Source organism: Astatotilapia calliptera, chromosome 3, assembly GCF_900246225.1.
Source record: "Astatotilapia calliptera chromosome 3, fAstCal1.2, whole genome shotgun sequence".
Taxonomy (NCBI): Eukaryota; Metazoa; Chordata; class Actinopteri; order Cichliformes; family Cichlidae; genus Astatotilapia; species Astatotilapia calliptera.
This window is the reverse complement of record NC_039304.1, coordinates 31,127,289-31,143,379: the sequence shown is the minus strand read 5'-3', so window position 1 is coordinate 31,143,379 and position 16,091 is coordinate 31,127,289. Positions and strand designations below refer to the sequence as shown.

At 38.6% G+C, this 16,091-nt stretch overlaps 1 protein-coding gene across 1 annotated transcript; it reads right to left on the bottom strand.

The window, feature by feature from the left end:
- Positions 1–341: 341 nt before the first annotated feature.
- LOC113019234 (circularly permutated Ras protein 1) lies at positions 342–16,023 on the bottom strand. The gene is made up of 19 exons (XM_026162791.1): positions 15,971–16,023; positions 12,204–12,255; positions 11,927–11,983; positions 9,456–9,587; positions 9,281–9,367; positions 9,111–9,196; positions 8,792–8,989; positions 7,562–7,606; positions 7,378–7,467; positions 6,287–6,438; positions 6,118–6,199; positions 5,894–6,021; positions 3,552–3,636; positions 3,363–3,469; positions 3,089–3,201; positions 2,861–2,972; positions 2,602–2,742; positions 1,609–1,702; positions 342–971 (listed from the first exon to the last, which is right to left on the bottom strand). The coding sequence occupies exons 1-19, from the start codon at positions 16,019–16,021 to the stop codon at positions 828–830; spliced, it is 1,956 nt and encodes a 651-aa protein (XP_026018576.1). The 5' UTR covers positions 16,022–16,023; the 3' UTR covers positions 342–827.
- Between the last annotated feature and the right edge of the window lie 68 nt (positions 16,024–16,091).

Sequence of the window (16,091 nt, the reverse complement as noted above, 5' to 3'; positions counted from 1 at the left end):
CAGGTATGCCGCAGTGGTCATGTCAGAGGAAGGATCTGGGAGTTTCTCTTTGAATTTCACATTGCCGTGGCAGCATACTCAGTGCTTGCTCTGAAGATTAGGGGTTTTTTCCCTGTAAAAAGAAATTTTCTTCCCAGACAGTGAGCAGCAGATGCTGATGATTTTGTCACTTTTTACGGAATCAAACTCAAAGTAAGGTCAGTACTTCCACGCATTAAATACTGCACCTCATACTCCTGCACTCGTTATATTATCCATTGTTGATCTGCACACAGTTGCCACGAACGTCGCACTCGCTTATGTCATTGTCATGAGACACTCTCACAAACGCAATGTGAGAGTAACGCAGTAACGCAGCGTGCTTACGGGAAAGTAACAGTAATCTAATGACCTTTTTTGCAGTATTAATGCCTTACTTTACTCGTTACTGCCCATCTCTGTTGTAGACTATTAAGAAATATAATTACAATACAAAGAAAACTATAATCGTAACAGCTTCTACGAAATCAGTTACAACCACTCTAAATTCTTCAGTTTATGAGATTTTGCATTTAAAAATGTGATAAAACTCCTCGTACAGTTTTTCTAGAGTAGATCAGTGTTGGAAAAATTGTATCCATTTCCAGCTCAATAATTAGGCGTGGAATAAGCAAAGAGGTAGGAGCTCTTATTGAATCTATTGTACAACAGCATCTCAGACACAGAAGATTTTTAGTCATATACATTTGCCTGTCTGTACTCTGGGCTTCTTAAATAAAAAGAAACTATGGTTCTCTCACTGCTGTAAAATTAATTGCTTAATAAACAGTTTTGTTTTGTCTTTTAATTTACACAGCCTCCATGACAGCCTTTTTCTTCTTTGTGGTCTTCTTTTGGACATTAACTGTGTTGCTGCTGTTGTTGTTGTTTCTGACACTGCTGGCTCTCTTCATCTGGTACACCACCTTAGCTGCTTCATCAGAAAGAGTCAGCTGTAATAGATGTAAAAAAATTGATAATCTGTGAATAACTATTTTTTACAAACTCATAAACAGACCAATAAACAAAATCTAATATCTTGTTCCAGTGGATCTTGTACTCTTGCACTAATTGCAAAATTTTCGTCTATGGAGAGGTTCAAAAAGTAGCTATAAAAACTTTATTCACTGTGGTTGCTTGAAAGGTGCTGACCATTAAGGGGCTGTGATGGAGTTCAATAAGCTCATTCTCACTCTGAGTTTAGTATTTACTCAAGTTAAAATTTATAGGGTGAGGGCTATATTTTCATATTTACGACTGTTAGAAGTTAGTATTAACTTTGTTGTTGATCTGTTGCAATGTATGTGCAGACAAAAAACAAATAAAAAAAGAAAGATTACGAGTGCACAACATCTGATTAATGTTTCATGAATTCTTGTGCTGCTTGATTGGCAGTTGTATAAAAGTACGATTTTCCAAATCTTTGCCTGCTCAGTCACAGACAAACACAACATCTGACACATGTAAAAATAAAATAAAAATGAATACTTCCAAAATGTTCATGCTACATAAACAAAGGGTTTATATAATGATACAACTCACTGTGTGATATTTCATCTAATTGTCTTCATTAAAAAAGTGTATGAATACCTGGGATTCCGTGGTAATGTCCTCACAAATTGTCGTCATGGTTTCCATCCAGTTACCATACATACTCTCTTCCTTTTGGATTGGCCTCCACTTGCTGTAGTTTAGAAAGAGGCACTGTTACTGCCTACAACACAGTAAAGTCACACACACACTTGAACTCTAACCCCTTAAAACCATTCCACTTTCTTCTACTCACTTCAACCGTTAACGTAAAATGATCAGGTGTGGCTCAGTGGCCCCACAGTACAGGTGAACTGATGGGTCTAGATCCCCCCCATTCAATGTGTACTAAGATCTGCATACATATCTGCTTTGCTATTTATTGTTATAGGGATTTAAAAAATAATAATCTGAATATTTATAAAAGTTTAAATGTCCGGTAGTAATAAAATAGTGACAAGAGATTAAATGCCACACTTGGAAAATATCTTTCCTACAAAGGCAGGCAGCAGTAACTACACAAAAGTAATAAAGTTGAGAATATTTGCATAATTATTCCTCAACATAATGTGTAACACTTTACGTTTGGACTATATAAAAGAATACTAAGGTAAGTTAGTTTGTTTTTAGGAGAACTCGAGCTTCTTTTCTCTGTATGATAAAGTTTAATGACCATTTTATGCACGTGGTGTCTCAAATTTAATTCCTGAAACACTGAGTGGCCAAATGTTGCAGAAAACAGTAGCTATATTATCTGGGATCTATATAGAGTTGTTTTAGCCACTTTCTGTCACTTCTACAAAGTAAACACTTCTTCACATTTCTTATAAATTTTGTGTAAACCATAATAATAAAAATGCTTGTAGTAAAAACAGATTTCGGTCTGGCTTTCATTGACTTAGGTCCAAATTCACCAAATTGACTTTTTACAGGATTCATCACAACAATAGCATGCAGCATACATTATCAGTGCCTTAATAGCTGGCTACTGAATCTCTCATATGTGCATTCATTATTACCTTTTTCTCCATGTATCCTCTACAAGACTCATACCTGACTTGTTGCAGCAGGTGTTGCTGTGCTTTCAGCTGCCTTTGTGCCTCCTGCACTTTACCCTCCATGGTTAAACTGGCACAGAGCTGTGCGCAGTGAACATCGAGCACTGCCATGTTAAGTCTACCTGCAAAAATCCGACTTCAGACAGACAGATAAACAAGATGAAATTAAATATATAAATATATTTTATGATTAACTGGAACACATTTAAGTTAATGATTCTAAAAGTATTTAACACCCAGCTCCAGCTTTTTACCTGCAGGTAGTTGCTGGTCGCTGTTCGGTGATGATGCGAGTGATTCTGTGTTGGTCTCTGGTCTTGAAGCTGAGCTGCATTTGGAATGGAAGCATTCCTTTCTGGAGAAAAACTGGTGAATACAGACCAATATATAACAAAATAGATTAGACTTTGGTTGATTCTATTAAATGCTTTCTGCACTAAAAATGATTTTTAAGCAGTAATAATACAGCAGAGTTGACCTACATTCCATAAAATCTGGTTTTACAGCAAACTGGAAGGTGATCTCCAGACCTTTGGTGACATTCCCAATCTCTCTTACCAGTTTGTGATTGTTTTCATCCTCATATGGAAAATACCTAAAGTGAAAGAGAGAGAAGAGTGAAAATAAAAGAAGGAAACAAAGGAAATTAATATTTTGGATACCACTGCACCACTCTATATTATTATTGTTATTAGACTAACATACAATCGAGTATGTAAAATGTTTATGTGGCAGTGTTTTTACGTTGCCACTCACACTCCATCAGAAGCGAGCAGGGTTGCTTTGACTCCTGTAGCTAGGACGTTATCTTCGGAGACCGATTGAATCTCTCTTGCTACCGTGCCAATGCTGACAATATTTACCTGCGCAAGCCAAGGAGCAAGAGTTACAGTAATATGTTCTTCTTTGTGTTTGCTTGTGTGAATTAATTTGTGTCTATCTCACTCTTCCTCCCGTAGCATCTGCCAGTTTACCAATATCAGCCAGGCGACAGTCTGTCCCTTCAAAAGTCATTACTGATATTATGACTCTGAAAAAGGAAAGAAAGAGATATGTTTTTCACAGAATTAGACAGGTCTTGTGGCTGATGTGCTCAGTTCATGCAGATGTGAAAAGTTCAAAGGTTTGAGCTAGACACCCTGCTGTAGCCAGGTGAGTCTGAATTCTGGAATGCTGTAGAGTACATGTGCAAAGAGTATATAAAAGAGTGTACAAACTGTAGCATGTAGCTGTAAAATGAAGTCTTAGTAGTAAATTCTCCATTTCTACTCCAGAACAAAGCATATGTTTCCAGTTTTTACTTTGTTTATCCCAACAAAGTGACTTTTTTGTGCTGATAAGCTACAAGTCAACTGATTTGCACTGGAGTAAAGGCTCTTAAACTTCACCAGATGTTGACGTCTTTGTTCTGTTCCAGATTCTGGTCATTGTGAACCTCTCCTCACAAGCATTTCTTTTTTTTTCTTTTTTTTCCCCCACTGTTTTATTTTGACTGACGGTTTTATTTTTACAATCCCAATCAAAAAATGGCAAAACAAATCATATTTTGCATGGCTGGATCTTAACAAGGTTCCAAGTAGAGCTTCAACATGCAATAAGAAGAAATGGGAGGTTTTTTGAGCATGCATAATTTATTGAAAACAATGCTTAAACTGAAAAAGGCTGTTTTACAGCTGATCAAAAGTTTAGGACCACACCTCCAAAAAAAAAAAAACCCTGTAATTGCCCCCAAAACAGAAATCAGTGGCCGTTTGATGCCTCTGCACAAGCTCCATTGTTAAACTGAAGGAAAAATCACCCCAGACCATTATTGTGTCCCCTCCACTGTGACGCATAGAAAACATCTAAGGCTGGATCTACTTGTCATGCCAGTAACGTTGGAAACCATCAGGACCATCAAGGTTAAAAAAAAAATTCATCAGAGAATAAACTTTATTCCACCTTTCAATGTCCCATGTTTAGTTCTCTCTTGCAAAGTCCACATGGTCAGTTCTGTGGCATTCAAGGAGACGATACCATTGAAGACGTTTTTTGTTTTTGAGGCCCTTCAAACTATATGCTGTCTGATGGTTAGGGGGCTGCAGTTGGCACCAGTAACGGCCTTAATTTGGTTCGGGAATTGTCCAGTGTCTTGACAGACAGCCAATTGGATCCAGTGCTGGTGAAATTGTTTTGGGTCTTCCACTTGACTTTTTTGTTCCATAACCCCCAGGATCATTTAAGAAATTCCAAATGACTGTTTTACTGCGTCCCACCTCAGAGGCGATGGCATGTTCCGAGAGACTCTGCTTATGCAGTTCAACAACCCGACCACGTTCAAAAAGGGACGTCTTTTTGCCTTTGCCATCAGAACATCATGACAGTGTGACTATCTGACAGAAAATGACAATGAACCCACATTTTTGCACAAATTTGGCCTTTTAAAGGCATGCGGTCCTAAACTTTTGATCAGCTGGTATTGAAAATAAAAATCTTTTGCTTTAATTACACAGTCTGCACTTGAATCTGTTCTGTCAGGAACCTTGTTAAGATCCAACCATGCAAAATATGATTTTTTTTGTCATTTTTCAAGTGTTCGTAAACTTTTGATCGGGACTGTGTAATTAAAATTAAAACAAATATACTCTGTAAACAGAAAAAAGTAAAAGATTTGAAATGGTAAATGGCCATTTATCTATATTTGTATAGCTCTTTACTTAGTCCCTAAGGACCCCAAAGCGCTTTACACATCCAGTTATCCACCCATTCACACACAGGTGATGGCAGCGGTGGCAGACACTGGTGCCACCGAGCCCTCTGACCACCACCAGTAGGCAACGGGTGAAGTGTCTTGCCCAAGGACACCACGACCGAGACTGTTGGAGCCAGGGCTCGAACCAGCAACCTTCCGATTACAAGGCAAACTCCCAACTCTTGAGTCACGATCGCCTACGATCAATATTTGACAGGAATATCTCTAAATACCACACAATTTCAATACTCGAAGAGGACAGGATGAAGTTTACACTTAAATCTGCAAAACAAAACAGGACTATTCTTATCAGCTGCTGTGTTTAGGAGCAGAGGTGGTGCCTGTCTGACTTTGAGGCAGACTCTTGTGTGGCAGGTAAATGATTGTTCACCAGAGACATGGTTAACGCAATTAAACATTCAGCATTTGTCAATGTTTAATTGCGTTAACCATGTCTCTGGTGAGCAATCATTTACCTGCCACACAAGAGTCTGTAAACTTCATCCTGTCCCTTGACAAATGCTCAACAACTTTGTGCATGCATGTGAGCCCTTACCCCTTCTGTACCGCATCTAGAGCCAGCTGAGTATAGAAATATGGAGTAAAGGCAGAAGGAGTCAGAGAGGGAGCTTCCTCCATCTCTCCCAGTCCGATGTTTGCTTTGCCATCAGTACATAAAATGACCTGTAAATCACAACAGCCGCAAGGTTCTTGTTAATAGTGGTGACAGTCACAGCACTCAGTTGTCCCAATCTGATATCTGACCGCTCATTTACTCACTTTTGACCCGGGGTACCTTGAAGCCATGGCAACGGAGGCTAATGCTGCGGGACCAAGACACGTGGCTCCATGTTCCCTGAGTCTAGAGTCAGAGATGTGGAGAAAACAAAGAGTGTTTCAGACTGTACAGAGCATTCTTCCATGTTTCTAAAACACTTCTAACACTTACTCTTTGACCCTCTGTATTAGGTGGTTGTAGGTCTCAGCGATACAGTGTGGGATGTGGTAAGTCACACCCTTTTCCCATATATGGTCGTAGTCAACTAGCGCCCAATCCCTGAGTGTGATAGGAGCACTAGTACCATCACCATATATTACTACCTGTGAAACCAGCAGAATGTAGTTAGAGTACTCCAGGGGCAGGAGATTTATAAGGTCTTCTTCATTTAATGTCTTCAACATTTAATTCAAATTTTGACAAAAAAACAAATTCTCTGGCAGATGAGGGCAGATTGTTTCTCCCTTCTGTCTGCTGAAGAGCCATCTTCTACAGAGCATGACAGTTCATCATGGTAAACAGGAAGTCCTCTTGTTTTTGTGGGCCAGGCTACATAACTGTCAATTATGCAAGGTCCAAAGGGGACAAAAACAGGAAAACATTTAAAATTCTCTCATGTAGTGATAAATAAGGGATTCAATGGACTTTATAAGTCTGGTTCTATGAACAAAGACGTCTTATGATCTGCTCCACTGATTTTTCTATTTTACAACATTGAGGTAAAACTGGAGCAATGTACTTAGTTATAGCAACATAGAGGAATGCAATTAAATATTCATTATATCTTGAGTGACACGATTATATATTCATATAGATTAAAATTGGCCAAAAAAACCCCAAAACCATAGGAAAGACAATAAAGGGCTTTTCTATTCTATTCTACTCAAAAAATGAGAAAGATCGCATGGAAGTAAAAAAAAAATGTAACAGTAGAGTAAAAGGTAAAAAAAAAAAATTTAGTTTTTGTTGTCGTTGTTTTAAGGTAGACAGCAAAATACCTAAAGCTTTAGCATCCCCACTCCTGATAAGGACCCCAGGTTCAGTCTGAATCAACCATAATGATTTGTTCTCATTGTGATTTCTGGAGTCCAAAGACATAATGAATACTAAACACCTTTTACAATCTTTTACCACATGCTAGTTGGATGGGATAACACTTATATTTGTATTTAAATGTTCACAAAAAAGAAAGATTCAAAAAAGCAGCATACAAGAATCAGTGTTATAATTAATACTACTACTACTACCGCTACATCTCCTACCTCATCGTTAAATGTCACCAGAGCCACCCTCCGATGAGGGGACCGTTGCTTTATGGTGAATAGTGCCCTGTAGAGGGCATCCTGCATACCCTGTGAAGACATACCAAAACAGCACAAACTTTAAAACAAAATGATTATGTTAATGCAGCTCAGCCAATCAAACCACAACAAATTATCCTCTCACCTCTAGTCTGGATACGTATGTTACAGAGCCATTGCTTGATGGAACCTAAAGCAGAGCAAACATGATAAGACTGAACATTTCAAATGGAGTTTTATTGTGATTTAATTAACCTACAATCATGTGGAAAAGAGGTTTCAACTGTGGAAAACTGAATGTCTCTTTACTGCTACTACAGGTATTCAGAAGGTAAGTAGCAGCCAGGTGCTGCTAATTAATTACACTTGTTTAACTGATAACAAGTGAGTGTAGGCACCTCGATGACAGCAGACATTTTGGTATTTAGCTATATGTTACCACAATGCCACAATCTTTTTAAGAGTGGATGTCCCAGTAAGTCCACCCGAAGAACAGATTGTGCAGTGCTTACATAAACTGCAAGAAACTTGAGAGGTGCATCTCAGACTGAGTTAGCATGTTAAATGTAAAAAATCTTGACAGTGCCATTAGAAAAAGACTGAACAAGTACGCCTTGTTTGGAAGGATTGCCAGAAGAAACCCTTTTCTCTCTCTCTCTGTCTAAAAAAAATAAATAAATAAAACGTAAATAAACTTGCATCTGAGCAAAACACAAAACTTGACAGAGACAAGACTGCACAGACAAGATCAAAGTGGGAGGTTTGGCCACAATGTAGAGTGAAACCCAAACACAGCATATCATCATAAACACCTATATTGTGTGGATGCTGATTGCAGCTACAGGACCTGGGCACCTTGTTGTCATTGAGTCAACCAACAACTCCTCTGCATACCATTCTTTATTTTAGAATCAAATGTAAGCCCATCTGTCCGACAGCTAAAGCTTTGTCCAAATTATATCATACAACAGGACAAGAACACACAAAATCTACAACTGAATGTCTAAAAAAGAAAAGAATCCAGATGATCCAATTCAGAGTCCAGACCTCAAACTCACTGAAACGCTGTGGCACGTCCTGTTCTGTGGCAGGACCTTAACAGAGCTGTCCATAAATGGATGCCTGCAAAACTCAATCAACTAAAGCAACACACTTAAATGAGAGTGGAATAATATTCTTCACTGAGGACTTGACGACTGATAAAATCATACAGAAATGCATTTACTTCAAGTTATTTTATGCTCAAGGCGATCCTACAAGCTTTTGAATCATGCAAGAACTCTTTTTGCAACCACAAGGGTAGCCTCCAGCTTTTGATAAACAATGACTGTAGGAATTTTACCCGCAGTGTGTTTGAATAATGCAATCCACACACCTCTGTAGTAACGCTCATGCTGCCAGAAGTGTCCACGCAGAAAACAACTAGCGTGTCCTCTAAGTTCTGATAGTCGTCTTCACTCTGTCTGGGCAGGTAAAGGTCATCACTGCGCACACCGGCTCGCTGGCCAATGCACAAAGCAGCTAAACTTTCGTCTACGCTGTTTTCATATCCACAGAACTCACATCGCCAAACCTGCACAAGAAGAAGAGGATTTGCTTTTGTTTGTTTCAACTACCTTTGTCCAGTGGAAACCAGTTAATCAATTGGTTGAATCCAAAGAAATAAAAAATTCGGCAATTAAATTACCACTCACGTTCTTCTGTAACGAACTGAGACATGACAAAGCAGCACTACATTTCCCACAAATCACTGGCCTTTGAAAAGTCTCCATGCCTGAGTCTGATAAGCAAAGAAAGAAAAGAGATTAATAAAATCCCCAAAAAACTTGGAAGGAAGTGTGTTTGCATGTGTGTGCCCCCTGACCTTGACTAGTGTCAACCAGTTTTCCAACATTGAGTGAGACAACGTTGACGTTGGCCTTCAACCTGGTTAATCCTTCCAGCTTGTCAACTGATGAAACGCAAAAAGGAAATGAGAGAGAGAGAAAGATTAAATATCAAATATAAAACATAAGGAAAGACTGGCAAATCAAACTCACGTCTGGGAGGAACAGGAGGAGGGAGGGAGGGAGGAGCAGACGGAGGCTCGAAGGAGGAATTGCTGTAAAGAGGAAGAGAAGTAGGCCGAGGTTTCCTCAGTCGACGAGGGGGCAGCGGTGGAGGAACCTCATCTGAAGTAACAAGGAAACACTGAATAAATAGCCTACAAAAGCAAAACGTATCAAGTGACACGTTCTCTAGGACATGCAGAGTCCAGGCTATGGCTTTATTACCTCACTGCAGTCATTATCTGATGTGCATATGTGAGATCCTTTTAAAATCTTCTTTCAAAACTTGTCTTAAAACATTAAAGGTCTATCAGAATAAAACTTCCACCAACCCATGGACCTAAAGGAAATGGCTACAGCTGATCCGATCAAAGATTGTGAAAATTAACAGCTGATTTTGTCTCTTTAAATTTTGAGTTGTAAATTTAAAATTCACTCTCCTTAAAAACAAGCAAGCAAACAAACAAAAAAATATTACATTAGTCAGGTGGTCACACTTGCCCTTTAGTTTAGTTATCACATTTCTACTCTGTATTGTTTATTCCTTGTATACTAACTGTCAGCTATATATTAGCATGAATGTCAGGCCTTTTTAGGAAACCCAGGAGCTTTTTAATCAGCTGACCGTAATCTTACTAATTTCAGTACTATCGCCTTTATCTTTAAATGAACAAACAGAAACAGAAGCCATGATTTATTCCTGTTGGTGTAAGGCAAAAATAGTACATTCTGGATAGCATCTGACATGCAGCGGCTTCATTTTTTTCTGCATGAAAATGAGCTTAACACCTCTGGTTGATATACAGCCACAAACCATGACAGTCTTACAGATTTTAAATTAGAATCTAAATCAGAAATACTTTATTAATCCCGAAGGAAATTATAGGTTACAGCAGGCAGCACGCTAATGGCGCATGCACACTTACAAAGGAGCCCTCTGACCAAACTTTACACAAACATCACATTGGGAAGACATGTCAGAGAGGTAGGCTGATAGGAAAAAACAACACAATTCATAACATGAGGTGAGAGGAAGAGGGGAAAAAAACTCCACTCAGACTGAGCTGCTAATGGGAGAAGAGGTTGAGAACAGAAAAAAACACCCCAGCACAAAAGGCCTGTATGTCTGTCAATACACCGTAGAAACACAAGACAAGAAACACTCAGTGTTGTACCTCATCCATACCTATTGATGTAAATTTGAACCAAAAAGTTTAAACTTCATGCTGCTGATTTTCAGTCTGGTGAAGTAGAGGGGACCTTTTCCCCAATCGAATCATATAATGTTGGTTCCCTTACCTAACCAAAGACTAAGTGAAAGTGAAACTAAACTGGGAGTGAAATCAGAATTAATCCTAGAAGTAATGCAACATGAAGTCTGAAAACAATCCAAAGTAATAATGTCTTAATGCATGCTCAATAATCCAGACAAGGAAATCCCAGAAAGTTTATTCTGTTCGCCTCAACATTTCTTCACTGATCCAAGTGACTGCATCCATCTCAGATGATGAGATGGAACCACATAAACCGTCGCAAAATGATCTGAACCTAGCACCACTAACAATAGGCCGTGGCCTCGATTTGGCAGTCGTCAATATGCAAATTGTTATCAGTGGCCATCACATGGGGAATGGCTGCGACCACACTGGACCATAAGAACCACATAAACCATTGCAAAACAATCCGAACCATTGACAGTCATGTGACATCAATGCCAAAAAGTCATAAAAGCGTTCACTGTGAGACCTAATATCCATCTATCTAGCTGCAAATATGAAAGCTGTTTTATAATAAATGCTGTCTTTTTGTTAGATTTTTCTGATTGAACTTCAACCAACAACATTTTAAGGCCTGAGGAACTCAGAAAAAATTCTACAGGCCATCTGTCACCATCCATCCATTCTGTTGTGCTTATCCAACCATTTACTATCTATCTGCAGAACAAATAATACAAATCTTGATTTTTGTTTTTATGATCTGCGTTAATACTTGTTAATACTTGATATGTGGAATATTTACTTTATTTCTTACATTAATTTCACTGAAATTGATTTGTGTTGGTGAGAAATTCAATTTTACTGGCAATGGGGGTGGAGCCAGACTGATTTGGACAGATTTTTTAGTTTTATCAGCATTAACTGTCACACTCTTCTAACATCTTGCTAATTAGAGCTATCTGACATCTTTTTCTCTGTGTGGACTTTCCCTTGTTGAACCTCTATCTTTACATCTCCTACACAGTTCGTCTCTTTGTCTGTCTTGCATTTGCAAGCATGCCCACACACACACACACGCACGCACACACATTACTACTTAATATGCTTTCCTGTTATTTCACTGCAATGCTCTTGAGAATTTAATCAACGCTCTGGCCAGAAAAAAGCAACGGTTCATCACCATCAGCGTCATGAGAGCTGCATGCTTGTGCACATTTTTTGCAAGTGCATGAGTGAGAAAATTACCTGCTTGTTGTTTTACTGGCACTATGTTGTCATACTCGGGCCCCATAGGAAAAACGCCTATAGTTGGAGGAAAAACCCTTCGTTATAACAGGTTTAAGCAGTTATGCACGCTCTCTTCCTTTTTGGTGGCACTTAATACAAACAGACGCAGACTGTTCTGCAACTCAGGGTCAAAGATGTTAACATTTCACCGGCTTAATGTACTTGAAAGGTTCTAACTATAGCAAGCATGAGCATTATTTGTCACATTGGCAAAGATTCACTTTAAGAAACTCACCTGGTCCATCTGGACTCCAGTTGCAAACAACATGGCTGCAAGCAAACTCCATCTGCAACACACAGATATTTATTTAAATTGATTGCGACACCATTTAAAAGACCCACAATCTCTTTGGGTTTTTATCTTTAAGAGACAAATGAATCAGATAATGGGGACAAAGAAAGCGAGAAAAGCTGATATATCAGCTTCATGACTATGGTAGACGAGCTTCCTGGCATTGTCAGTGCGTTGTCACCACAGCAGCTGTTCCTTTGGTTTGGTTATTTTTCTTGTTAACAGATGCCTCAGTAAAACACTTCCTGTTATAAGAACAGGGAAGAAATGAGAAAACATGAGAAGTAATGGCTTCTTAAATATGAAGGAATAAAAGTTGCATTTTTCTTCAGGTTTGGTTTGTTTGGTTGAAGTATGGCTGCAGACACTGAAACTAGAGAACAGAGCCAATGCCATTGAGGTCAACGTGAAGGAAATGACAGGGTTTAAAGTTCTGAGAACTGTTAAATTATTAACCAGATTTAGATTGTTTTTAATCAGAGCATGGTGGCAGTCACAGAGCAGGCTACAGACTAATGAGTGTTAAAGGGGTCAAACCACAATCTCACACCCCCAACCAAAACCCCCAAACAGCTCTAATGTGACTCCAAAATTATCTCAAAAGCCTATAAAATAAAAACCTACACATTATTTTAAAACAAAAAACTCAAAAAGCGCCTAACATGCATGTGTTTGGACTGTGGGAGGAGGAAGGAGCACCTGAAGGAAACCAACGAGAAGCCGCAGAGAAAACATGCAAGCTCCACACAGAAAGGCTTCCTGTGAGCCGACAGCCAAACCGCTGCACCGCCCTGCCCTGATATGACTGCACTATCCTGCTGCTGATTAACACGATGCCTTGAGAAATGTGAGGTTTTTGACGTGCACTTTAGTGACCAGCTAAATTTTTTCTACGTGGACCTTAACTAAAGCAAAAAGGAAAAACTAAGGATGACTCTGTGGATACTCAGAGTGATTGGTCAGATAAATATGGTCATTTATGTTTTCAGACAAATTTTTTGAGAACATTTCCTTCTTTCTTGTTTCACAATAAAAATGTGCGCAATTTCTATTTTTTTTATCATTAAAAGTTCATGATCCTTAGATTGTGCACCCCATGTTACACCCAGAAAATGAAAATGACGACGTCAGTCAGTTTATTTTCAAAAGTTTATTTGGAAAGGTTTAAAAAGGAAAGTTTTGTAAGACTTAAAGGTAAAAACTGTTTTTAGTGTATAGCAGCTGCTAGCCATACTGTTGTTGTGTCTCAGCACATGTAGAGTCGAAATTCACATTTTTCTGTGTTCTTCATATTCTTCAGCTCTATGTTGTGAACTGTTTTGAACCATGTTTCCTCCAAATTTATTCACGAAGCAGACGTTCAGTTTATCAAGACAGCAGCTATCTGCACTGATGACAACCAGAAATCCTCATCTAAGCATGAATTCCCCTTAGAGTAGAATTATTATTTTTTAATTAAAGCTGCTTTATATTAAAGGTGTCTTTTTTTATGTCTGTTTTTTTTTTTGTTTGCTTTTTTCAGATGGAACTTTAACCAGGTACATTTTAAGAGCAGAGGGACTCAAAAAGATTCTGAAAGGAAAGGTTTTTACTGTGTCATGGTGAGCTTATAGTCCATGATCATCAAAAAAAAACTGAAGGTAAGCTTAGGTATCATTTTTAAGAGCAAGATTTGCTCTCAAAAAAAGATTCAAACGTAAGTAATCTAAAACGAACCACACAAGCTTTACTTTAAAAAAGAAATTGTGCATTTTGCTATGAATTACTCTAAAAACATTTCTCACCATCACAGAGATTTAAAGGGTTTTTTATTTTTTAGATTGTAGGTAGAAAATCCTGAAGATCTCTGGAGCATTTTGTTCGAGTTTTCGCTGAAAGCCATTTTGAAACAAGAGCGGGCTGAACCACAACATTAGCTCTACTCATGCAAACTCATTGCTTCAAAAAAAAGTCACATCAACCCAAGAGGGTCGAGCTACACTTATTCTGAGCTTGCTATAATTAAAGGAAGATAACGTAAGCAACAACTTAAAATAACACACCAAAGTCTGACCCTTTTCTCCACTTTATACAAGCTTTGTTTTACAAGTACTCCTGACTCAGAAAGTCAAGAATGCACAGCAAGTAAGACAGCGTTTTCTCTGTTCCTGTGACACACACACAGCAAATTAAATACAAAAGACAGAGGTCGGCACCTCTGTGCTGCTCAGTATGAAGGCAAAAAGTACTAATGAGTCAACATAAGCAAATGCTCTCACTTAAATTACTTAAGGAGCTTATTTGCATTTTCACACAGCAAGTTGGGCATGCCCAGGATATCATTTCCTTATTTTTGCTTCCCTAAACCTCACAACCTCGGTTATGCTCAGAGGTTATCAGCTCTCTAAATCACTCCAGGTTGCTCTATAAATAGGTCGATCTTGGCAACCGGGACCAAACAAGTTGAGCTGCATACTTCACACATGTGCAGCAGAGTTTCTGCAGCTTTTGCAGGTTAGTTTCAAGGTTTGCATCAGTTGGGTACCTGAACTACTTTCTAGCCTTTCATAAAAAGGGCCTCTGGTGGGATACACCTGTCACCCAGTTTAATTCAGTAAAGCTGCTAAACTGCATCTGAATGAAGAAGAAAGGTGATTTGAGAAACTTTGAATGTTGTATGATTATTTGTGCTGGACAGGGTGGTCTAAGTATTGCAGAAACTGCTAATCTGCTGGTATTTTACTGCACAGTGATTTCTGTGGTTTACAGAGAATACTCTGAAAGGGAAAATGTAAAGTGAGCAGCAGTTCTCTGGGCCTTGTTGATGTCAGAGGTCAGGGAAGAATGACCAGAGACAATGGTACCTCAAATAAACACTCATTACAACCAAAGTATGCAGAAGAGCATTTCTGAATTAACAAGGAACCTTGAAGCAGGTTTAATTCAATGTTATTTATATAGCGCCAAAAACAGACAATAAGACATTGGAAAAATGTTGCCTGGTCTGATGAGTCTTGATTTCTGTGGCAAAATTCAAATGGCAGTCAAAAGTTGGTGTTACATGAACATGGATGCACAGATCGATGCATTGTATTAATACTTCCGTCTGGTGGTGCTGGTATAATGGCATTAGGCACATTTGGGCCCCAAGTGAGCATCATTTAAAAACCACAGCCTGCATCAGTGTTATTCCTGGCCATGACTTGCCTTTTCAAGTCAATTGTATTTTATTTATATAACACCAAATCACAACTACACTTGCCTAAAGGTGCAAGGTGCAGAATAATACACCATGTCACAAAGATCAGGATAATCTCAAGCTGGTTTCTTGAAGATTACAGTGCGTTCATTGCACCCAAGAGGCCTCCAAAGTCACCATATGTGAGAACAGTAGAGCACCTTTGAGATGTAGTGGAACAGGAGATTCACATCATAGATTCATGAAGATTCCAGCATCTTCATGAATCTGTGCCATGAACAATTATCTGTTTTCCTAAACGACAAATTAATCTCATCTGTTGTATCAGTTAGTAAATTAATTCTTTATACTTGTACATAGATTCAATTTTGAAAAGTGGATAAAGCAGGTGCATATCACGTTTGGAAACTTTAGTCCAAAACATTTAATCAAAAGTTAGCTAAATTAAAAATACACGACTCACTCCTGAAAATAAAAGCTGTAACAATAGTTTTATCGTGGATACACACACACACAAGAAGAAAAGAAATACCTTTGCAGCGGTCTGAGTGCAGCGGTGTCGCTCAAACTGAAAGCGTTTCATGAAGCATGTTTCTAATATGTGTGAGAGTGTGGGCGTGTTCAAAGTCTAAACAGCAACACTTTGTGCATGT